This window comes from Chroicocephalus ridibundus, chromosome 2 (genome assembly GCF_963924245.1).
Source record: "Chroicocephalus ridibundus chromosome 2, bChrRid1.1, whole genome shotgun sequence".
Lineage (NCBI taxonomy): Eukaryota > Metazoa > Chordata > Aves > Charadriiformes > Laridae > Chroicocephalus > Chroicocephalus ridibundus.
Window position 1 is genome coordinate 105093661 of NC_086285.1, and position 24014 is coordinate 105117674.

General features: G+C 42.2%; 1 protein-coding gene across 7 annotated transcripts in view; it reads left to right on the forward strand.

Moving 5' to 3' along the window:
• ZNF516 (zinc finger protein 516) overlaps positions 1 to 24014 on the forward strand; it is a 104611-nt gene that overhangs the window by 30287 nt on the left and 50310 nt on the right. For 4 of the 7 annotated variants that reach the window (XR_010069987.1, XM_063326414.1, XM_063326418.1 and 1 more), the window contains exons 2-3: positions 9318 to 9488; positions 13385 to 15415. Coding sequence is in view for 6 of the 7 variants with exons in the window: in XM_063326414.1 (XP_063182484.1) it covers positions 13510 to 15415 (1906 nt within the window). In the remaining variant the exon portion in view is untranslated. The remainder of the gene's footprint in view (positions 1 to 9317; positions 9489 to 13384; positions 15416 to 24014) is intronic. The other 3 variants (XM_063326415.1, XM_063326416.1, XM_063326417.1) reach the window with 1 other exon arrangement.

A 24014-nucleotide genomic window follows, 5' to 3' on the forward strand; every position in this document is an offset into this window, starting at 1 on the left:
GCCGGGAAGATTAGAGGAGTATATTTGTATTTGCAGAACAGTAAAATGTGTGATATAAAGCAGCGTGCCCACGCTGGAGGAAAGCGAGTTTGCAAAGCTTTTATATCAGACCTGTAGTCCCAGGTGCAGAAAAAAGAGTAACCCCTGACAGAAGAATCCCTCACTTAAGTGAGACTCACCGATAGGGATCTCATACTTCAATTTGATGTTCTGCATAGGCCACTCTTTTCCAGTTGCTTGTGAACTGAAGAAATGGAGAGAAGTGTTTCCTTTGGTGGTATGTGGCACTTGAAACTTGTTTGTTGTTATGCTTCTTGTTGTTGTTAATATCCTGCAAATGGATAAAATAGGCTGGAAACCTACGTTTCAGAAAAACGAAGAGATCAGAGGTTAGTGACAAGTGATTTATGCTTTGTTCATTTCCTTACTATCTGATGGTCCTTTTGGTTGACTAAGAGATGAACTCTGGGTAGGCAGAAGAGAGGATTAGTTTACTTTTGGGGCTCACGGGAAAGAATCTCTGTCTCTCAACTTCTGGCTGTGCCTCTGATGAAAAGAGGGACTTTGACTCTTTGAAAAGGTGAAGCTTGACTTTATAATGATAATTCACATCTAGAAATTATTTGAAGTCGGAACATTTGGCACTGTATAAAAGTATATAAAAGATCTTAAGTCCCTGCCTTGAGGAATATAAATACCAATTAGAACATAGCAATATGTGCTATACATATTATGCATTCGGGGGGGAACAAAAACCCCAACAAAACCAAGTGATGTGTTTCATTTTGGAAAATCATTTTGAGTCGTTTATGGAAAATATGCTTTTAAGAATGAATTAAAAAAGAAAAAGAGAAAACCCAATTCTAAATGCAGTTTCGAAAGACAAGGTCGTAAGTGGGAAATGATACAAAAGATGCATTAGGGAGAGTGAGTCACTGCCCACACAGAAGAGAGTAGGGTGAAACTGTGGAGGTCCTTGAAGGAGAAGAATGGCACTCGAACCTAACATGCAAGACATTTGACCTGGGTGTTGGCATCCTTTGATTTTTGGGAGAGCACTATGCTGTTACCAGTGGAGTCACTTGAATAGACCAGAGGCAAGCAAATTGTGAGCTTAATGGCTCGGCAGATGACTTTGAAGATAGAAAAGCCTGAAGAATGGGCGTCTTCTGGGGAAGAGGACGGAAGGGGCAAGGAGGAAGCGCTTAAGCTCGTGCTGAAATGTCCTGGCAAACAGGGAGCCAGTGAGCAGGGACCAAAGCCGTGCAAGCGAGGGAGAGCCCAAATGGAAGAATTAGTCATGAAGAGCCCAAACAGGTTTGGGAGAGAGGAGGAGGCGAAGGTGCTTCTGGAAGACGCAGAAGCATTGGGAAGAACTGAGAAAGCCGATGCTGAAGAGTGAGCAGACGGAAAGGGAGGAGTGGGAAAAAGAAGTGGCCTTTCAACTGCATCCGCGGGATGGCGATGGCCGGGGAGAGGGACCGAACGCCTGGCAGCTGCCTGCAGGTGATCCAGAAGGGATCTGACAGGCAGGCGGTGTGCCGGGATAGCTGGGGCTTGCAGGCATGGTGGATGACGGAAGCGGGTTGGAGCCGGGTAGGAGAGCGGAGTTAAGGAGGTCAGTGCCTCAGGAGTGGTGAGGGGAGCGAGTGGGGTGGACAGGGACGTGCATTGTGGCGGGAGATGAAGTGACACGTATATAGTAATGACAGTGTTTTGGCTTCTCTGTCACGGAGAGCATGTGAGAGGTGGGTGTTGGTATGTATATGCGGTACACAGACTCATTTCTGTGAGAGGAGAAATGAAGTCTAACTACAGTATCGGGTGATGCATACAGATTTAGGTTCTTGGTGTGTGTAATTCGTGTTTGTCTCAGCAGTTGATAGATCTGTCTTGCAAGTTGTAGTGCATGGAAAAATAAGCAAGCCGGCAACAGCCTGTGCAGCAGACCTTTCTTCCCTGCAGGCTTGTTAGCTTGCTGTCCTGTGAGTGATAGTTTCAGGAGTTTTTTGTTCTGGTTTTAAGTAGTTGCTCAGCATTTGTGTGCTGAGGTTATACAGGAGTTCTTAAAGTGGGGGAGTGTTTTTTTTGTTCCTTTGCCTTTTTCTGCTCTTAGCTCTACCTTCCTGTTCCCATTGCTGCAGCTAAAGCTGACCAGAGAAGGCCAGCAATAAGCTCAGGAACAGTTTTGGGGATGGATGTCCATCCAGGCCCTTCTTTTCCATAGAAAAATTTTCTGCGGTTGGGTAAATACTTGTCTGTCTCTGCATTTCTGGGGAAATGACATGTATGCTGTAGGTAAGGGATTGGCCCAAAGCTTCAAAGTCACATGGCAAGGGGAGGGGAAATACACGTACCTGTTTATGTAAGGAAAGTGTAGTTCTGAACAGAGTTGTCAGGGTTTATCTTGTGATATCCACAATGTCCTGACCTGCCAAAATCTGAAGCATGCCTTACATTGTGCGATAATGAGAGCGAAGTTAACAAGGTTGGTAAAATGTGCCTTGAAGTCTGTATTTATAAGCAGCGGATGGAATCTGTTTGTCTCTTTGGATGATACATTGCAGTGATGTTCCACAGAGATAGTTCAGACTATCTTAGTACTTCATACCAAAACAAGCTGGACCATCAGACAGCTGAAAGATTTGATTTTGGGTCTGGTTTCTTTTCTCTTGGCTGGGAGCTTTGAAATCCAGAAAAAGTCATCCTGTGCTTCACATTCATTTGGTGCACAGGACTGTTGCTTTCTTCCCTTTGTGTTCAAAAAAGTAAATAAATGAGGAGAAAAATAGTTACCCTACTGTGTAAGTCAGCTCATGCTTTATGGTAACGTCATTTTTGTTGTACTGGCTATACCTGTTGCCTTTCCTGTGCTGACAGTGATGGGTCAGCACAAGGTTCAGTATATTGCGACGTTGGGTTTATCGCATATTTAATGGAAGTAGCTTTTAATGATGAGAACTACAGAAAACCCCAAAATGAATTAACGGAGTAATGAAGCAACAGCAGACATCTCTAAAACTGCTGGTGAACTTAGAAACTTGTGATTCCTCTTTTAAGCTACTAGCAGTTGCCTGTCTTGTTATTCGTCATCACAAATTAGTTTGTGGATGAAGTGATCTTCAGGGGTACTGTGTAGCTTAGCAAAAGAAGGTGAAATGAAGGTATTTCTGAGACACTGGCTATCTGTAGATTGGCCCCCAGCACTGTCCTCTGCTGGTTTGGGGCTGGTGTCACCGAGCCAAAGCCGTGCGCAGTCTAAGCAGCACGGCGAGTCCTGAAGCAAAGCGAACTTCAGCGGGGCTGATGTGGGATCCCTGAAGTGCAGGGCGTCTGGGGTCTGGCCTGGGCATAGTCTGCGTGCTTGACATTCAGAAATGTTGCAGAGAATGGAAAAACTGTGATTGAAAGTCTTAATTACCCGCTTAAGTTCTTAAACGTTTAAGAAAGCTTCCTAAAATAGAGCTCATCCATGTTTTGTGCTTTGCAAGAGCTTAGAGTGAAATACTTTTTATATATATATACATTCACACATAGATATATATATGTAAGTAACCCAACAACTGAAAATGAAGTTTTGGTGGTGTGTGTTTTGTGAGTTTTGTGTTGCTTCTCAGTGCTAAACAGTGCTACCTCAGAAGGTAATCTTTAACAGAATGCTTTTAAGGCTTATTGCGTATGATTATCTCTCCTTGTATTTCAGGGCACAGTTCCTCTTCCTTTCCCCACAGCCCTTTCTCTCTCCCTCTGTCTCTTTTTCCTTTTTTTTTTTTTTCCACTTTTTTTTTGAAATGTAATCTTTTTACTCTCTTAAAAATGTCATTTTGAAAAGAGATAAGGAAGGATAGCACAAAAGCTTGTTTCAGTGTTTCGTGATTTCTTTATAATGCTGTGGTGGTAGGGAAAAGTAAGCAAAAACTTGCTGGTGTTACTTCAGAAATGTTTTTTTATTATGGTAAGGCTTTAATAGTTAATCAAACAACAGTGCTGTAATTCTAAATCTGTTAACAGGTTAACGCTTGGCAACACTTTTATTTATAAGGTAATGATTTTATTGTAGCAATTGGAGCAGTAGGATGTATTAGGTATAAGAGAAATAAAGTTATTACCTTGAATTTCTTAATTCTCCTCACAGCTTATTTCTTAGCAACGTACCTTCCATTGACCTGCTGATCACATAGCTGTAGCTAGTAAATTTGCTTGGTATTAAACACAGCTTTTTGCATTTGAGGTCTGCTGTGGGCAAGTCATTACAGCACTGTATGTATGTACTGAAGCACTGAAGTTTGTTCCTCCTTGGTTTAATTGTTGATTGTGACAGGCAGGAATTTGGGCACTTAGGACAAGGTTGCTTCGTGTAATTTTTGCTGGGCTAGGAAGTCAATGCTTCAAAATATTTACTTTTAATTATGCTGATGTTTTTCTTGCATTCAGGTCTTGATTTACACAGCACAAAGGCATTCCAGTTTTAGCTAGCGGTGTAGCTTCTCGTTTGATACAAACTGATCTCGTGGCACTGTGTGCACTTACGGCAGCTGAGGATGTGGTTTGTGTGCAGCCTGCCTTGATGGGGCAGATGAAAGAGGCAGCGAGAAGGGGTGGCTGGGTGGATGTATACGTGTGCGATGTACTGCACTCCCGCATTCTCTGCCAGCTGACGATCCAGTCCCTGTTATTCTGCAGATAATGCAAAAATTATAAAAGTAAGTATTTCTTTGTCATAAAAAGATGCATTTCCCCCCCCCCCATTTTAAGATACAAACCGAGCACATAACAGGGCATATTGGCAGGAAAATACCCTGCCCATACCGCTTGAAATCAGCCCCCACACTGAGGATTTAAAATGGCCATGTTACAACTCTGTGTAAATTGTTAGGATTTCCACTGCAAAGCAAGATCATTAAATATGAAAGCACTGTTGGATGCTGGGAAAATCCTGTGCTGCCCATGTATACGTGCATCTCCACAGCCATGCATGAATAGACAGCATCAATGCCATCGATTTGAATAAGGAGGTAATATACAGTACGGAGGTGACTTTGCTTGTGTTTGTAACTTATTTTTTGGTTTGATACTATCAGAATTGTTTATGTTTCTTCAACTTTTTTTTTGATTTTTAGTGCTTGAGAGAAGTAAGAGGCTGAAGTAACTCATTTGGTGGGTGTGGCCAAATCAGAAAACAACATTGTTACATTGAAGCAAAATGGAGGGCTTTTTTATTTGTTTTTTTTTTTTTTAAGATTTTTTTTTTTTTTTTTGAACCTAAGATGATGCTTATATTCAGAACTAGTGATGCTATTACGGCATGTCAAAATAAGAGCTTTTGGCTTTCCAACATATATCATTAATGACCTTAGGAAAAAAAAAAATCGCATCTGCATTAGTGCAGTTCTTGGCTTTTCTAGGGCTGATCAATAATCACATTGTGTATTCATTCCCCCAGCCCCCCACCCTGCGAGGTCAACTTTAACTACTAGCCTTTATATTTCAGAAAAAGGACATAAGACTGCCTTATGCATTAATAATATTGGTCTCAGTGTTTCCTTTGGATCTAATTTGCTGTTACCCATCAAAAAATCAGTAACATCTTTTTCTTTTTTTTTTTTTGCCTTTTTTAATTTAAATACTTTATCTGTCGTTTTTCAGGAGACCTTTTCTCTTCTTCTGCCTTTACGGTGCTGTGTTGAGAGGCCTAGGTAGGAACTGGACAGAGGATGCTGAGGTTTGCAATGGTTTTGCTATTTAAATGGATCCTCTCTTGATTGTATTGTAGCATGTGACAGTGACAATGGAAGAACAACAGTTTCAGGGCCTCGTGTCTGGATGGCAACACAGCTGCTGCAATAAAGTCTTGTTATGGTTGACCAGTCACATTTGGACGGTTATTTCTAATTAGAAGTTCTTACTTACATTGCGTTAGAAAATAGTTGGAAGGAAACTGGTAGATATTTGGATGAAGTTAGTTCATTTTCTCCTCCTTGCCTTGAAAGATTATTGTTGCTTGTTTTGTCCTGTAGCCAGAATAAGTAGCCTTGAAAGAATCTTGCCTTTAAAATAAGCTTTTTTTTTAATTTTTTTTTTTTTATTTTGGACTATAATATAGCAGTCTCCAACAACTGCTGTAAAAGAAAGGGTTATTGTGGGAGTTCTGTCAGTGTTAGACATCCCCACTAGTGTAAGTCTTGTGACGGTGGCATTTTGTGGTTTCTGCGTTGTTGTTTTTTTCCATGGAAGTACTAGTGATACTGGTTCCCTTTTATTCATTTCTTCATATTAGAGGGGAAATGTAGTTTGTTCATAATGGATTATTGATTGGTCTGCGAACAGCAGAAGCCCCAAGGCCTTGTCATCAATGGTACTTACTCTCCCAACAGTGAATGCATCGCTTCATGCAGCCATTCGCAACCCCAGTCTGTAGAATATAAGCCTGTAATTGTTGCTCTTGTGCATTGCAGTTTTTAGGGAGAGGAACTCTTCATTGTCATTATGGGATTTTCCCCCTCAATTTGTTCAAATAATAGTCCCTTTGTTTTGGTAGCAAGATAAAGCTTGTCCTGGATGTTAATGATATATTTCAATTCATTGCTGAGAATACTACAGTGTAACTAATAAAGTACATTTCTTTGTCTCCCAGAAGACAAACACGCACAGTATGCTAAAACACAAAATATGTACTGAGTGGGTGACAGCTCTGTGTTTCTCAACATACCCTGTAACAGCACAAAAGCAAACTCCCGCCCCCCTGTTCCTGAACTGCTTCTTGAGGAGCCACAAAAAAATCTGGGTTCTGGCCGTTTTGCTGACTTTGTTTTGAGAGAGATCACCTCCAGCTTTTTCAGCATTAGTGTTTTTGTCTTTATTTCGGTGTATTTTTACCCCCGCTAAGGGTGTGGCATCTCTTGAGAAAAGGCCTGACTCTTGCTTCCACAGGCCTGGCTGCCGCTCTGAAGCCTGCTGCAAAACGTCACTATCTCATGGAAGGAGGAAGATACAAAAACACACCGTGTATTTGGAGAAGCTCAAATAATATCTCAGGGTTCAGACAGCGGACTTTTCAAATGGGAAGAGCTTTCCCCAGCTGCAGGGGAAGGCTGGTTTAAAATAATTAAACAAAAAAAATATTGCAAAATGCTGCTGAAGGATTTTATAAAGCCTAAGCGGAAATAGACTAATAGAAATTCCTTGTTTGTTTTTCCAGGAGCTTTTTATTTTTCCTTTCCAGTCCCCTGTCAGTTTTGGCAGGCTTAAACAAACTTCAGGAGGTCTGTTGTCAAAATCGCTGCTTTTAATAACTGAATACATTTGAAAATTTGACAGTCTTCTACAACTGGCTCAGGATTTTTGGATAGCTTTTTACTGGGTTAGTTTGGATTACTCTCAGAAAATCAATTCAGACCTTTATCTAATGGCAAGTTTGGTCTATAAGTTGCAGAATGCCAGGATTTCCTGGAAATTCAAGTACGGGCATGCTATTTAAAGATAACGCTTGCTCATCTACCCTCTGGTGCAGTTTAAAGGATGTTGTCAGCTCAAGGCAGTAAAGGGTCTATAGGCGAGTGACGTGGTCCATAACAGGCATTTTGGTAGGACTGCTGCCTAAATGAGGATGGCAGGATTGAGCCTTTAATCGAAGTGTCGGCCTGATGTCCCCCATGGGATGCGGGTGTCCAGAAGAAGCCATGTCCCTTCAAAATGAGGTGGAAGGTGTGCAGGTGGAGTGAGGCTGGTGTGTGCAGAGCACGGTGTCTCTGCAGCTTGGGGAGAAAGTTCTCTGCGGTTTGGCGAGTACAAAGGCAGTTGTAGAATGTTCTCTGCCTTTCGTCAACTCTTTTCCTGCACTTCGCTCTCTCCTGGCCTCTTTACTGTGAACAGCAAAGTGTGCTTGGCTTTGGGGCAACCTGAGCCTTCTCAAATGAGGAGAGATCAGCTCTCCAGGTTGCTCTTCTTTGACAGATACAACTTTCTCCAATTCACCTAGATGTTTATGTGCTATGTCCATCATTTCATCATCTAGAAGGAATTCCAGTAATACATTTTTTCCCCAAGATCACACCTCACAGTGTGGTATGGGAATTTTGTTTTTGCTCTTTTTTTTTTTAAAGTTATTGTTGCTCTTGGAAGAGGAGCATGGTGGAGTGATTGCAGTGTATATTCAAACCTCTTGGAGATTAGAAGAGCAATATTTCTCCAGTGCATTGATCTTTCAGATGGGACTTGAAATACTCATGCCCAAACTGAAAGCAGTTTGTTTTAAAATACACACTGTGCTATTTGAATAAATCTAGTAGCTTCCCAAATTGTATATTCTTGTTTATTACCTATTGAAGAGTTTGCCCTTCTTGCTACTATAGCCCATGCAATATGATTTTTAATTGAAGGTTTAACTGAAGAGAAACTAAAAAAAGAATGTATAGTTTTCTGTATGTTGGAACAGGAATAGTTTTCTTCTATGTTTTTCTCGCTTCCTACACTGCACTGGGTATTTATATGTAAGAAGTTAATTTGCAATTACTTTTTCAGTGTGGCATCCCTGGCATTCTATTTTCCACTTTTCTTGTGTTGTTTATTTTCTTTTTCTTTTTTTTTTTCATTAATTGTTTTCCAAGAGGTGCAAAAAGGTCTTAAGAGGGTCTCTCTGGCCCTATGGGGAGTCCTCAGAGCATACCTGGTGCTCTTTCAGAACATGCCAGTGGCATGAAGGAGTAACAGGTATTTCAGAGTGCTCCTGTTTTATTTAAAGTGCTGTTCCCCTGTACTTTTGCCCATGCTTCAGCTCAAGACTGTGTGAGGGTCTTGCAGAAGTTGTGGGGATGATGCAGCTGCACACTGCTTTACCTGCTGTGGCTCCCACAGGGATGGGCTACCATGGCCTCAGTGGGGAAACAGTGGCTGATGCTGAGAAAGGAGCTGGGGCTCCGTGGTGAGAGCAGGTCACTTTGGCCAAATGCATTTTCTCTCAAGCCAAGAACTCCGTCAGAGTTTGTTTTGAAAAGCAGAGAAGTTTTGATGCCTACATGTTTGAAACGGAGTTGATTGGCTCTCCACTGGGAGGGTGGTCAGTCACTAGAACAGGCTCCCCAGGGAAGCGGTCATAGCATCAAACCTGTCAGAGGTCAAGGAGCATCTGGACGGTGCTGTTGGTTAGTTTTCGGTGGTCCTGTGAGGAGCAGGGAGTTGGACTTGGTGATCCTTATGAGTCCCTTCCAACTTGAAATATTCTATGATTCTGACAAATGCTTAGTTTAAACTTGGGGGAAAGCTTGTTTTCCCCTCAGGGGGTGAATAAAATAAGGTTATTTGTATTTTTTCCCGTGCAGGTCAAGGCAAAGACTCTCTGTGAGCAATGGGTGCAGGAACAAGGCTTGTAACTAAAACGACTGGCTGAGCAAAGGCATTTCCCAGTGCACCACCCCTCCTGTTCTTGGGCCTTCATACATGTTTCTATTCCACCTTGCTTCACATACCAAACCTGCATGTAAACAGTGACGGTAAGCGCCTCAGTGTATTTTAAAGGGGATGAAAATGCCTTTGTGACACTGGCCAGTGGCGTCTTACGTGAACCACTGATCCCTAGTTCCACAAAAAGAAGCTAAGCTGGTTCATATGCCCCTTACAACAGAATATCAAACTCCCCTCAAAAAAAAAAATAATTGTGTGGCATCTAGCATAGGCTGCAATGCCCTTAAAACACACAAAATGTTTTTAAAGATTGCGTATTCCTTTACACTTCACATTCACTTGCATTTCCTTACGGCTTGCCTCTGTGCTAGTGGGGATCTCCGTGCTGTGACAGTCTGGGCGAAATCTGCAGGCTGGATGTGACTCTGCTGTGAATTCTGTGTGACAAGCCTGTGCTAAGGAACTGCAGGCTGAACTTGGACCAAAGCGACGAAAGGTTACTGGTTACCACCTGAAATTAGTTACAGTTGAAACATTTTTTTAACAGCCCTAGGGTAGCTGGAGGTGGCCATGTGCACTGTGTGCTGAAAGAGAATTATTTCAGAATACTTTCAAGTTTGTAATTATTTCAAAATACAAATATTTTTATCATCACAGTCAGAAATAAACAAAAATAGCTATGGCAAAATTTTACTGACAGCGGAAGGGTAATCAGTGTGGTTTGATTTACTGGTTGACGTCTTCCATCCCTTGTGCCATTTTTTATATTGAAATAATTGTTTAATAATTGATACTAAGGTGGAAATTATTAAGCCAAAATGTTACCTTCTATTGGTAGGATTCTTTTCAAGTGTTGTTTTCCTCAGTTTGTATGTTCAGTCTTCCGAATTGAAGCTTTTTTCAAAGTTGTAATTTTTATTTTGTTTTTGCTGCTTCTTTCTGGTGAACGCTGGCTTTGCTGTTCTGCAAAGAGCCCCTCTAAAAGAATTACTTTTAAGTGGCACTCAAATGATGTGAGGAGGGAGTTGTAAGTAGTTCTTATATGTTTGTGTCAGTCAATTTACTAAAGCCTAAGGGAGACCTCCACACACTGTGTACAGTGAACTCAGATTGGGTGAAAACCCTTCCTCCCCCTGGAATTTCTTTCTGTGGAAGATCAGACTTGAAATTTTGTCATTCCTAAATAAGCATGAATTCAAATAATTCATATCTAGGAATACTTTATTTTAACTTTTAAAGTTATAAAATGCAGTGCATTGGCCAAGCTAAAGTAATAAAGATGAAAAAATTTTCTCAGAATATTATGGTGAAGACGATAACACTTCCATTAAGTATTTTAGACTAATAAATTAATTTGGTAATTTTTAAAATCTGACTTGTGTCCCCCTCAGGCCTAATTTAATACAGGGCTAAGGGGGATCTCCTGCAAGTGGCTAATATCCCTCTTATAAGTAATGCTTTCTTCATATCCTCATTTTCGTAACTAAGTTTCATTAATGAAAATGCTATAAATAATTAAAGGGAAATATGTCAAGACTAAACACAGGGAAGCTGTGCCCGAGTAAACAAGGGGACTCTGAAGCTTTGGATTTATATGTGCCTGAACTGCTGCATGCAGCATTCTTGTCTAAGTTTGGCTCTTAAAGCTCTTTTGAACTTTCAGACAGGAAACACTGTAGAAAGTTGAGTTAAAATGGGACCTACATTCACATTTTAAAAAAAAAAAAAAAAAAAAAAGCACCATTAGTCTAAATGTCAGCCTACCAATAAACAGTGTTCTCACTGGTGTAAACTGTAGAAAATGCATAACGTGGGAAACATTGTGTAAAATACCTTGAAAAATCTGTCCCCAAAGCTTGCTATCTATCTTTCTACAATGATGCAGAACAGTTTTGGAAAAAGCTGATGCTTGTTCAAGTATACTGTCGTGCTAAATGCAAGAAGTTACCTTGATGTTTCTTTTTATGATTTAATGAGTTTTAGGTTGTGTCCTTGATTATAAGACAATATGGGTTGTCACTTGGGAGATTTAAATTACAGGTCAAATAAATAAGATGTTACTCTGAATTGTTTCATCCGTCAATATGCAGTGTAAACTGCATTTGTATTTGCTGTTTGGCGTGTTCGTACCTTCTGGTACAGCCACAACTTCCAGTGACTGCCATCGTTTATAGATCGCTGCTTCTGAGGCTGCCCCTCAGTTTGGTTTTAAATGGCTAATTTCAGAGATCAATTTAGATACTCTTGTTTGTAACCTTCCTGCTCATAGGGACTTCTGAATTTGTGATCTGATGTGATTTATTTTTTTTTTTTCCCAGTCATAATAAATTAGTCGTAACATAAAAATGCTTCATTCAAGAAATGAAACTGCATTTGTAACACATCCCTTAGATATTACTGTCAGGTCTCTGAGGAAAAGGTGGTTTGCGTAGTTGATGTTGATGGCTCTTAACATGCTGAACGGGTACTAGATATGCAGAAATTCAACCCCAGAAATGAGTGGTCTTGTAGCATGTAAGAGGGCTAGATTAATTTAAACATAATAAGGTTATTCTATACTGTGTAATCGAGGTGAGCATTGCATCAGTTTTACCCTGCTTTTTGTTAGGCTCATGCTGGTGATGTGGTTAGACTGTTTATTTTTATATATATATATGAAAGAGACTCAGAGGTGAAGACAATGAGAAACCTTAAAATTTGCAACTACACATCTGCAGCTCTTTATTTATTGAATCACAGATGTCAAGCGATGGATTTGTGAATATATACTCTTGTTATTGCTCTGCATATTTTTAGCTACGTTCTAAGAAGCTGTTGTTTTCTTAATGTAGTAGTAGATTGGTTCTGTTTACTAGAGAATGCAGTATTCTTTGGTCATAGTCATGTGGTGTTTGTAGTACTTAATGAGGGTAGGAACGGGGGAAGATTTTTGTTTTACAGTGTGGTAATTGGAAAACAAACAGTCTATGGAGATCTTAACCATTGGTTTTTGCAGCGTACAAGGTAGCAAATTGCTGATGCATTGTGTCTTGTGTTGCTGAGGTGGGTACTGACCCTTGCATTGAATCATGCCAAGACACACAAGCTTTTAAACTTTCATTAATCTGTTTTGTTAATCAAAGTTGTTTCTTGTTTTGTTTGTTTGTTTATGGTTATGATTCTGTTTCATTCAGGAGGGTGGTGCTGTGGTTTCCTGTATGTCCTGTTGACATAAATCACTCACTTTTAAGATCATTTGATACCTATGCACATTATCAGTTTACTTTGTGGGATTGAGACTAAATACTACAATTAGAGGTTTGGTTTGGTTTTTTTTTTTTCCTCTTCATTGTCAATCAGGACATAACTTTTAGTTTTCCTGAATGCTTTGTCAAGGTCTGGACTCTTGTTTTCTGTCTAATCACAGTACTGAGCATTCTCAGTCTCTGCGCCTGCTCTGTGCATGCCACATCAAGCACAGCAGAGCTGTCTGAGCCACAAAGTAATGCAGTTGCCAGCAGGAATGTGATACTTGCTAAAGTCTCTAGGAAAGCCTTTTATCTTTGGCAAGTAAGTGTTTTACATGAAATTACACATGATGGTAAAGCCACAGATTTAAAGTGTAGTAACTCCCTCAAGAAATGTTTTCCTTATTTAAGGTGTATATTTAGCCACTTCTGCTTGGTTTTAAAATAAAAAATATTTTTAAAGTTTGCACTTTTTTAAAGACACTGTGATGTCTGTGTGTGGAAATGAATGCTCTTTTTTTTGTTATTATTTTACTTGCTTATTAACGACGCTTTGAATGCTTGCCATTGAAGCCTAGAATATCCGCAAAAGGAGAAGCTGCTGCTTTTTGGTGCAATAAATTGTAGTATGGTACGCTACTGAATGCGGGGCGGGTGATGGAAGCTGTTGAATGAAAAATATGAATAGGTTTAAATATGTTTAAGAGTCTGCTTACACAATTTCTGTACATCTGTGTGATTTTTTGTTCTTGTTTCAGGTGATCTATGCCATCCGCTTACAGAGCACACGGAAATAAATTGGTGCTTCGGACTCTCTCGAGCAGCTGAAAGGAGAAACGTTACCCTGAGAATGAAGCAATAAAACATCTCTCTGCAGACCCGTATGATTGAAAACACGGTCCAGCCCTCCTTCGCTGCCGGACATGCTTCTGTCCTCCTGCCCCGCTCACCCAATGTTGCAGTAATACAGATGGATCGTAGCAGAGAGGCAGAAATGGAGTTACGGAGATCCTCCAGCCCAGGCAGGCTAAGCAAGAGTGACATGGATGCTGACAAGACCATGTGCCACAGCTGCTGCATCTGCGGTAAAAGTTTCCCTTTTCAGAGCTCCTTGTCGCAGCACATGAGGAAGCACACGGGCGAGAAGCCCTACAAATGCCCTTACTGTGATCACAGAGCTTCCCAAAAGGGCAACCTGAAGATCCACATCCGTAGTCACAGAACAGGCACTTTAAGTCAGGGGCACGAGGCGGAGATGGGAGAGGCGCAGCTGGGGGAGATGGGAGTTTCAGAGGGCCTGGGTGGATGCACCAGCCCCACTAAAAGCACCTCTGCCTGCAACAAGATCTTGAACGGTACCGCTCAGGTAGATAGCAGCAAGATCTTGTTGAGAAGCAGCAAGAAGGAGGTCATGGAGACGGCGCCAGCCGAGGAGGATGGCAAGCTGACCTCTTACCAGTGCACCTTCTGCAAAAACAAGTTTGAAAGGAAGAAGGACCTGGAGCAGCACCTGCACCAGGTTCACAAACCATTCAAGTGCAGATTGTGTAGTTACATGACCCTGAGGGAGGAGACGCTGTTAAACCACGTAGAGAAGGACCATATAACAGCTCAGGTCCCAAACGGGGAGGCCTACACTGAGAACTGCAAGAGCGAGTTGAGCGCGGGTGAGTTTCCCTGCGAAGTCTGTGGCCAGGCCTTTAGTCAAACCTGGTTCCTGAAAGCTCACATGAAAAAGCACAGGGGGTCATTTGATCACGGCTGCCACATCTGTGGCAGGAGGTTCAAAGAGCCCTGGTTTCTTAAAAACCACATGAAGTCGCATGGCCCCAAGACCGGGAGCAAAAACAAACCAAAAAATGATTTGGAGCTCATAGCCACTATCAATGATGTGATACAGGAGGAGACAATTGTCACGGGCCTGTCTCTGTATGAAGTTTGCACCAAGTGTGGAAATCTGTTTACAAATATGGAGAGCCTGAAAGCGCATAATGCTGTTCACTACCGGGCGCAGCGGGGCAGCGCCGGGGATAAAGCCGAGGGCTTAACTGACGGGAGCCTGAGCTCCTCAGTAACGAAACAGTTTTTCTTGCAGTGTCTCAATCTAAGGCCATCTGTAGGGCTGGATAGAGTTACAAGAGGACAGCCTGGGAAAAGAGTAGCCGAGCTGGATCCTGTCAGTAGCTACCAAGCTTGGCAGCTGGCCACCAAAGGAAAAGTAGTAGAGCCCTCCGAGTATGTGAAGTATGTGGGATGGGACGAGACCCTGGCGGATGCGGACGTGACTTACGACAAGGATAAGAGAGAGTATATCCTCGTCAACCAGGAGAAGCGCAAGCGAGACCAGGACTTGCCCAGCTCTTCCAGCAACCCCAAGAAGAAGAGCTGCACCAGCGGGCGCCCAGAGAAAACCAGTGGCGCCCTGCCGGGGGAGAGCTGCCCACTCGCCCAGGGGGACCTGGACTACCGCCCTGCCTCGCGGCAGAGCCGGCGGGCCGCCCAGAACAAGTCCACCGAGTGCTTCGAGTGCGGGAAGATCTTCCGCACCTACCACCAAATGGTGCTGCACTCCCGGGTGCACCGCAAGGAGCGGAGGAGCTGCGGCGAGGGTGGGACGGCCGCCCAGCCCGACCGCTATGGCTCCAGCAGTGAGGAAGGGGACTCGGGGTCTGTCAGCGGGCCCAGCACCCCCGGTTCGGCGTCCGCCCCGGAGGACTCAGCCACCTCCGGCCTGGGGGAGGAGGGGGCCGAGGAGAGCTCAGAGGAGGGAGCAGCCGACCCCTCGCTAGGTAAGATGGCTCCCAGCCTTCTCCTGCTCGCTGTTGCTGGTTCCACTGTCCCCTCGTGTGGGACACAGTGGTGATCACAGGGAGGGGTGTTTGAAAGCACGTAAGAGGTTTAAAGGCAGTGTCTTGGTGCGGCATCTCCCCGTTTCTGACACAGGTTATAAAAGTGAGATCAAAGGACGTCTTCATAAGGTGCAGGTGAACCTGTATTTCAGTGAAGGACACCCAAGAAGTATCTGAGTTGCCTATATTGATGCTGTAGGGTAGGGGAGTGTCTTCCCTGGGCATCTCGGGGGCTGGTTTTCCCTGATTTATGGGTGTTCCGTGCACTGTTCTGCCTGTAGCGTGCAGGTGTAGCGAGGGCCTGTGTGGTGTAGCCCCGAAGCGCCTAAACTTGTGAGTGAGAGGCGTCTCTCTCCTCTTCTCTGCTTCGCTTCCCAAATTGTGTTTATAGCTCCAAAGGCTATAATTAATCTCTCTGGATTAAAGCGGTCCTTTGAGCCCAACACTACTAAATGGAACAAATTATTCTCCAAATAGCAGCAACGTAAATATTTAAAAGAACACCATTAAGCACTTTTGTATCTTCTTTTTTTTTAATATATTTTATTTTTGTTGCTCACCATTCTTAGTTTATAATACCCTCTTAGAAACGTGAGATTAGACATTCTTTCCTTACTAGCCTCGCGCTGCTGTTTTGTTTGTTTTCTATTTGGCGAACAATAACGTTTTCCTCTCTTTTAATTCCTTTTGTTGTGAAGAACATAGTTATCTGTAGAGTTAAACTCATTTTCAAGACCATTGCGGATGAAGTAATCTGCACCATTGTGGAAGAGTGGGTTTATTCAATTAGCTGGGTTTTTTCAGGATTTTATATAATGTTGCGCTTTCTCTTGGCTACAGACCCTGCAGCAGCAAAGCAACATTTTCCAGAATTGTGTATGAACAGTAACATGTTTTCCATAAAGTTTTGAAGCAGTGGTGGATATAGTATTTTATTTTTTTTTTTTTTTGTCATTAAGCTTTTTTCGTGAAAGTCTCATGGTTTTAGGACAGCTAAAATTGGGGCCAACACTGCTTGGCAATATAACTTTCAAAAAGTAAAGCGTAGAAGGAAGAGAGCTCGAAAGGATTGAAATTGTAAGAAATTAAACCCATCTGTTTGTCCTTAAATTTACAAGAACGGTCCTAAACTTGATTTTGCTGCAACTTGGATCAAGTCCCCGATGGACAAATTGGGTGCATGCTAGAACAGAAATGTAAATTAAACCAAGAACTCCACTTTTTTTTATGCTTTCTTGCCCTTTCCATAAACCACAACTCCAAACAGTCCTAGTGACAAGCTGACTTAAATTTATTTTCGCTATGATTACTTGCCCATTTAAAAGACTCAAAATTTGGCTTTCGAATCTGCTGTTGGATTTTGTACACTTGAACAAAGTTCCTTATGGGAGCATACATACTTTGTGTGAAAATACAACAGCTGCCTCCTGAAACACCTTGGTGCAGGTCACATAAGATGCGATGATAAAACTGCAGCTTTGTCTGGAGTTATATGGGGCTGCCATGTTTTACTGGTGTAATGTACAGTGCCCTTATGGAAGCTGCTGTGATGGAAAATCATCTCTCTGGAGACGGGCTGAAAACACCGAAACACTTTTGCACATGATCTTCAAATAGGAAAACTGTTCTTATGCACTCTCTGCATTAAGCACTTTATTTTTAACAAGAGGAGCCATCTCATCTCTTGCGTCAACTAAAGCTCTGAGCCCTTGTTGCGGGAGTGAAAGATGAGAGTTAAAGTCACACAGTGGTTTCTCTCCCGGGAATTAAGGTGACTGGCTTAACCAATGTCACTAGCCAACACCTGGAAACTCATTTCTTTGGGTGCCAAATTGGTCTTTATCTTCTTTAACTGTAAAGAAGCAGCAAACTGATGGGTCTAAACAAAGGTGCATCTTGGAAAAGGGATGTGTTTGTGTTGATGGAATGGGAGGGTGGTTTTTGCATTTTATATTTGCTAATGTCACAGCTGCAGAGCTGATCAACCAGTTAATTGGCTAATAAGAAACATTTTAATCTTATGACCAAGAGAAATGTTACCCTTGCTTCTTAATAGAGTTTATTTAAATGAAATCACTGTGTCAATGAAGTGAACGTTTTTTATAAGTGACAAAGGTTTTTTGGATTCAACAGAAAGTTGGGTTTTGGTGGTGTGTCTTGTTTTTTCCGCCCTCACATACGCTCCTGCTAAAATCAGGTGTTCTGGTGTGTGGCCTTGAAGCACGTTTTGTCCTAGAAGTGCTGTGGTTAGCTGTCCTCCACTGTGGCTTTTTGTAGTTATTCTTGCCAGTGAAGCTTTTCCATTGAGAGCCGGGCTACAGCCCCACAGACAGCATCCCTCCCCAGTGGAGGCCAGGCGAGCAGGGCTCTCGGTTCCTGTTTCTGACATGCCTTCTACAGTATTATTTTTACTCAGGCTGTGGTCAGGAAAATCTTGTGCTACTCATAAGGTTATATAATATCTGTATTTTTTCGTGTTTTTTTTTTTTTTTTTTTAACTTTCATATCTTTACTTTTTTTACCCCCTTTGACACATTACTCTCATATCTTGGGTCAGAAAAGGGGCCTTGAGACTGCCAACTATTGAATGTTGCGGCCTCGACTCAGCTGAAAGTGCTTCTTTGTGTGTTTAATTCTTAATAATCTGAGTAGTCCTGTTGACATACAGTGTCTTGCAGCAGGGAAGCTGGCAGTGCCCTCCGCAGCCACTTAGGGTTGACAGATGTTGGGGCTGAGGGTGACTTGGGCTGGGGATGTACCGATAGGGCTTACTGGGAGAAGAGTAAGAATTGCACCTTGCACGTGAAATGGCACTGAGAGCCTCCAGGGTAAGCACTTCCTTGCTCTTAACACGTGGGTAATTTGTCTCTGCTGTGTACACAGAGTAACATCGTGATTTCTCAGACACCGGGCTAGTGTTTGCAAACCCAGTTTATCAGCTGCCAGGGGGTAAGCTAGCTGGTTACAAAATGCTTTCCATCCTGTTGGAAGGAGGGTAAGAATTAGTTTTCTAGAGTCACATAGGTGGTGTATCGCATGCTACCTGTCGTACAAATATACATGCATGATGTATGTATGCTTCATGTGACAGCCATGTGGGAAAAGGTGGCTCAGAGCACATTTGCTCTGTTAGGAGTAGCCTTTAAATATTTTCGAGGTCTTCCTGCCCCAGATGAGTCTCTGTTTTTATTTGACGTTCAAGCCACTAGCAAACTGTACCTGGATTTCCACCAAGCTGCGTCCAAAGCTGTTTGAACCACTTGCGAGTTGCTGCTTAGAACTTCCTCAACCTGAGGCTTTTTTTTTTTTTGGTGATTTTCATTTTTAACTGAAAAGAAAAAAAAACACCCCAGAGTTATGACTGAGAGAATAGAGGGGAATTACGCATATGTTAATAAAAGTGAAAGGGAGACTACTCAATTTTTTTAAATCTTTCAGCTTCTCAACTGAAATGTAGTTTTAGGTATTCCAAAGAAATAATCCATCCTGTGTGCATTCGGTGGTTAGTATTTTTAAGGCTCAACGTGGGCCCCCTCATTGTCATGGTGTGTTTCTCAGTGAGGGTGTTACCCTTTGTTACATTAACCACTACGAACTATTTCAGTCCTGAAAAGAAGAAGGGAATATAATTTTTGGGGCTGTGACTGCTGCTGGCAGGTGGGAAGATGAAGAAAAATGAAAACGATTTAAATACCGCTTGGCGCTCGGCACAGGCGTAGTAAGAGCACGGGCCCGTGACACTCCAGTTGGTCAGGGAGTGCCATAAAGGTGGTGCCGCTTTTTTGCATGTAAGCGCCAGGTTAGGCAGGAAGTTAATGTTAAAAATAATCGAGGGATGGGGGGGAGGAAAAAAAAAAGAAAAAAAGAATTGTTATGTAGAAATAAAGGAGAGAAGTGCTGCTTATTCTAGCCTGACCTTGTCAGGGAAGGGCGGCAGGGAAAGGAGAGGGTGTTGCACCATAGAAAGCCATCTCCTCCATTTTGTTTCCTTTCTCTGCTGCCCCTTCTCTCCCTTTCTCTTCCTTTTTTTCCTTCTGTCACACTCCTCTGGATTTTTGAAATGCTTTAAGGAGGGACTGATTCACTCTTTCTCAACACATGCTGTTTTTATTACGCTGGCTAATGCAGGGAAGGGCTGATTTGCGAGCGAAGACTGTTGCACTAGGCCCTGTATGAACACAGCTTTGGGCCCAGGGAGCTCGTAGCCTGACGAGGTGAGGCGGACACGAGTTGCTGGACAGCACAGAATATAAAAAAGCAATGAATACAAAATAGTGGTGCTCGGCCTCGTTTGGCTTCTTTCAGGAATGGTGGGAGTTGCTCAGACAAAGCTGAGCTCCATGAAGGGGAGAGACAAGAGAACAAGAGAAGGGAGTAGGGTGCAGGGAGCAGAGAAAGGGGGATGGACGGAGGGAGGCAGAGAGGAGATGGAGGGTCAGTCCTGGGTGAGGAGGCCTCGGTGGAGGGAGCTGGGCCACGCGATGAGGTTTCGAAGAGGAGGGGAGGCTGAAAAGAGGTGTGGGACGGTGTTGGGATTCAAACCCTCCGAGGCAGTGCCAGGGTGCTGGGTGTCTTGCACTGGAGCCCTTGGGGCACGTGATGCCCCGCACTGGGAGGTGGGTGACTCCAAGAGGATTTCCATGTGACAACCAGAAGGTCTGGAGCAGTCACACAAATGGGAGACAGCAGCAGGAGCTCGCCTTGTCCACACTTGCCAAGGGACCCACCGACTTGTTTTTATCAATCTGCTAAAAAGTCTGAACTTTCAGTGCCTTCCTTGATTTTAGCTTGATCAAAAAAACCAACCAAACAAAAAAAACACCAAAAAAAAACCCCAAACAACCCAGAAATTACGAGGAGGTAGTGCCTGATTTTGGAGCTCTATGTTGCATTTTAAAAACTCTTAGAAATCCATGGCCAGCCACTGATTTTGTATCTTTACTAGTAAATTGAAGGAGAAGAGACAGCTGCCTGTGAATTGCTTACAGGTTATACAAACTGGGGGATGTCACACGTACCATTTATTCCAGGCCATATATGTTCTAAAAAAATCCTATCTGTAAATTCGAATGCTTGAATAGAAATATAATGGCATTCATTAGTACGTTTCCTGAAAGAAGAAGAGTAGGAGAGATTTATGAATGTGGACTTTGCGTTGCTCAGATATAAATTATGATAAATCCAAGACCTGGAACCTTAACAAAAAGTACCTAATTTCATAGGCTTTCGATTTAAAATAAATCAAAAGTAAAAATTGTCCAGAGTTGCTTTAATTTTCCGGTAAAATGGCGAGGCTGTAATTTGTGGGAGGAGAGGAACAGTAAGAAAAAAATAGCTAAGGAAGTGAAAACAGAAACATAAAAATGTATAGTAACTCCAAAGAGGAGAGAAAGTCCTGGTAAATGTTTTCTGTTGTCGAACTGTGTACGTGAAACACAGCTGCCAGTATCCAGTACCAGGACTTCATTGTTCTGCTTATGTGAGAAAATGTTTCTCTGTGTGTTCCTCTCCACTAAAAATTAAACATTTTTACTATATGTCTTAATCAAATATTTACACTTCAGATACTTCTCACGCCAGACTCTCAATTACTGTAAGTCTCACAGCATAATGCCACTGATGACAGTGGTGTTGGGACATTTTACACCAAATGAAGATCTTGTTTTGTATGTACAGTCTTAAGTATGTTGAAGTTATTTAGCATATTTTGCAGAATAAGCATACAACAAATCAGAGAATGCCTCAGTGCTGGACTATTGGTAACTACTGCCCCAGGCTTCCAAGAAGTGAGGTAGTTTCAAGGAAGAACAGTGTCTTGCGGACTTCTGTTAGATCCTTACCACAAAGATAAAAATGTTGCACTGTGATTACACACTTCACCGGTTAATTCTGGCATTGCCGAGGCGTGGTTGTTGGAATATAAAACCCCCTTGACTTTTCAACCCCAATTAATTGTTTTGGTTGTTAATGCCAGTGGGATTAATGCCTGGACTTTCACATACAGCAAGTTGATGATTCAAATCATAGGGGAAGTTGGGCAGAGGCAAGGACCTTGTGCTTGCAGAAGTAAGATCCATCGGGCGTTGTTTGGTACTTCGCAAAGTTATAACTGTTCCTTAAAGGAAATTCAGTAGATCAGGACTAGATCAATTACCTATTTTGAACCTAATAATACCATTCAAAAATTTATGTTTTATATCCACCTTGCTGTAACGCACATAGTTCAGTCCTGATGCGTGTTAGCAAAGCCACATGCAGTGTGTTGCTTTGTCACAATCTGAAGTTTCCCTGCAAAACATTGCAGGTTGGAGCATCATTTTTGACCACTGCAGGCCTATGTATATCTTCACAGCAGCACTTTATTACGTCTTCCCTCCCCTTTGGACTCTTGTACGCTCCTCAGAACCGCAGAGGATATCTCCTGCGTGTGAGTATATTCCTGTGGTGCTGCCATCAGCAATAGCTTTTTGCTTTCATTTATTTTTAACTGTGGGTTAATATGAATGGGAAGAACAACTGAGAGAACAGAACAAAATAGAAATTATGCTGATCATGCCAAGGAAATGGATAACAAAAATTCTGGCAGCCAGAATTACTGAAGGGGATTTTTTTCGAGTGATTTCATTGACGGGGGAGGAAGATAGAAGAGCCATAGAATATCTAGAGGTGTGGTTAAAACCTCCTTGGGATGTGTACCTCACACATGTGAAGTTGCTTGGCCCTTTAATTTAGGCCGATGTAGGGAGCTGTGCTTCAAGAAGCTCATGCAAAAAGTGTTTGACTGGAACAGGGCAGCAATGCTTTGGGATAATGCAATCTGTACCCTTTAATGCTATACATTACCCTGACATCATACCAACTAAGCAATGTTTTAACGATTGCCCTGTAGGCATCTTGAGTAATTTCCACTATGTTCCTGATTACCATGCTCTGCGTTACTAGGTCCTGTTTTACTCAGCCTCATGTAATGTGGGTGGCCAGCAAGAGTGTCAAACAGTAATTCAAGTTCCTCTCCCAATGGGGCAGGGTGATAGGGAACAGATAACACACAGTCAGCTCAAGTCAGAACTAAGGCTTGCTGGCTGAGCTTGAGATACTTCAGTAGATGAATGATTTCTCATGACAGAGATTGCCTTTGTTGTTGCTCAGAGAGAATTTCTGCAGCATTTTGAAGTTATTAATCCAGCTGTTGCACAGCTTTTATTCCTTGCAAACGTTTCAGTGAGGGTCTTAAACATTTCAGTACCCAAGAGTTTCGTGCAGGGTATTTTGATATGGCATGTCATAGATACTTCTACTGTATTTAGCTTTATTTGTTAGTGCTGCTTTTTTGCAGATTGCCATATACAATTACAAGAGACACTATTAGACAGAAGTATTGTTTAGGCAGTTTATTGTAGCTGTAGATCTGTGATATGAGCGACCAAAGCATAGCTCGGCTTGGAAGAAAATTTGTACCAAGATGCTAAAGGAGAGAGAGGTTTAGGCAGCCTTTATTTTATCTGCTAGAAAGCAAGGAAATGAATGTGGTTTCTTAAAGGTAGGTGATAGTAGGATAAACCTTGCCCTGAAGCTTATGTAGGATACCCAAAGCAAGATTAGTTCTTCTTACTTCTTCTGCAGCTTTTGGAAATGTTGTCACAAGAACTGCTTCTAAGGATTGCTTATGTCTACGTTTAGTCCTTCCAAAATTGCCAATTACCGTCCCATGTTCACCAAACAGTAGCATTTAAAAAAAATATTTCCAAGGGTGTGGAAAGCTATTAGCCATCTTGCTTTCAGTTTGTGCACTCAAAAATACCTCTTCATGTCAGTTGCACAGGGCTTCCAGTTTTCGTCGTAGGCTTTTAGCTTTTCTTCAGCAAGTATTATAAACAAATGCATATAGGAACATGCACTTGGGAATCCAGCTGCACGGTAAGTCAGTTTCTCAAAATCCTCACTTCTGGACGCCTACCCTGTCCTTGCTGCCTTGTAAAAGCCAGTTTAGCAAATCTGGTATTTCGTAGCACTGGATGTTTCTATTGCATCAAGCTATAGCATGTGAAATACTGCTTTGTGACATTTATAGTCATAAGATTGCATTGTGTAGTGCTTTTATTTTCTAGCAGTTTCTGATCAGTAAGGACTCCCCCCTCCCCCCCCAGTAAAACAAAATTCAGGCAATGAAAATTGCAATGTGTTTTTGTGTTTGAAAAGTGCAATTGTGTTTTTAATCTGATTTCCAGATATTTCAGCAGCTGCTCTTAACTTTATGGTTCACAGTTTAGCCTTCATCCATCTTAAACCGAGAGTCGGGTTTTCTCTGTTAACAGGTTAAGTTTGGCAGTAGATGCTTTCAGTGGATATGGTGGGCTAAATTCTGTGGGAACTGAAACCTGTTTGAGTCCCAGGGCTGCACAAGGTATAAAAGTAATGGGCGGTTTGGCCTAATGTGGTAGATAATTTGTTTTCTGCAGGTGCATTTTACAAATACAAGTTTTACTGGGTCACTTGACTTCCCTTTATTACTTTTTAACCTGGTAGTCTCATTCAAGCA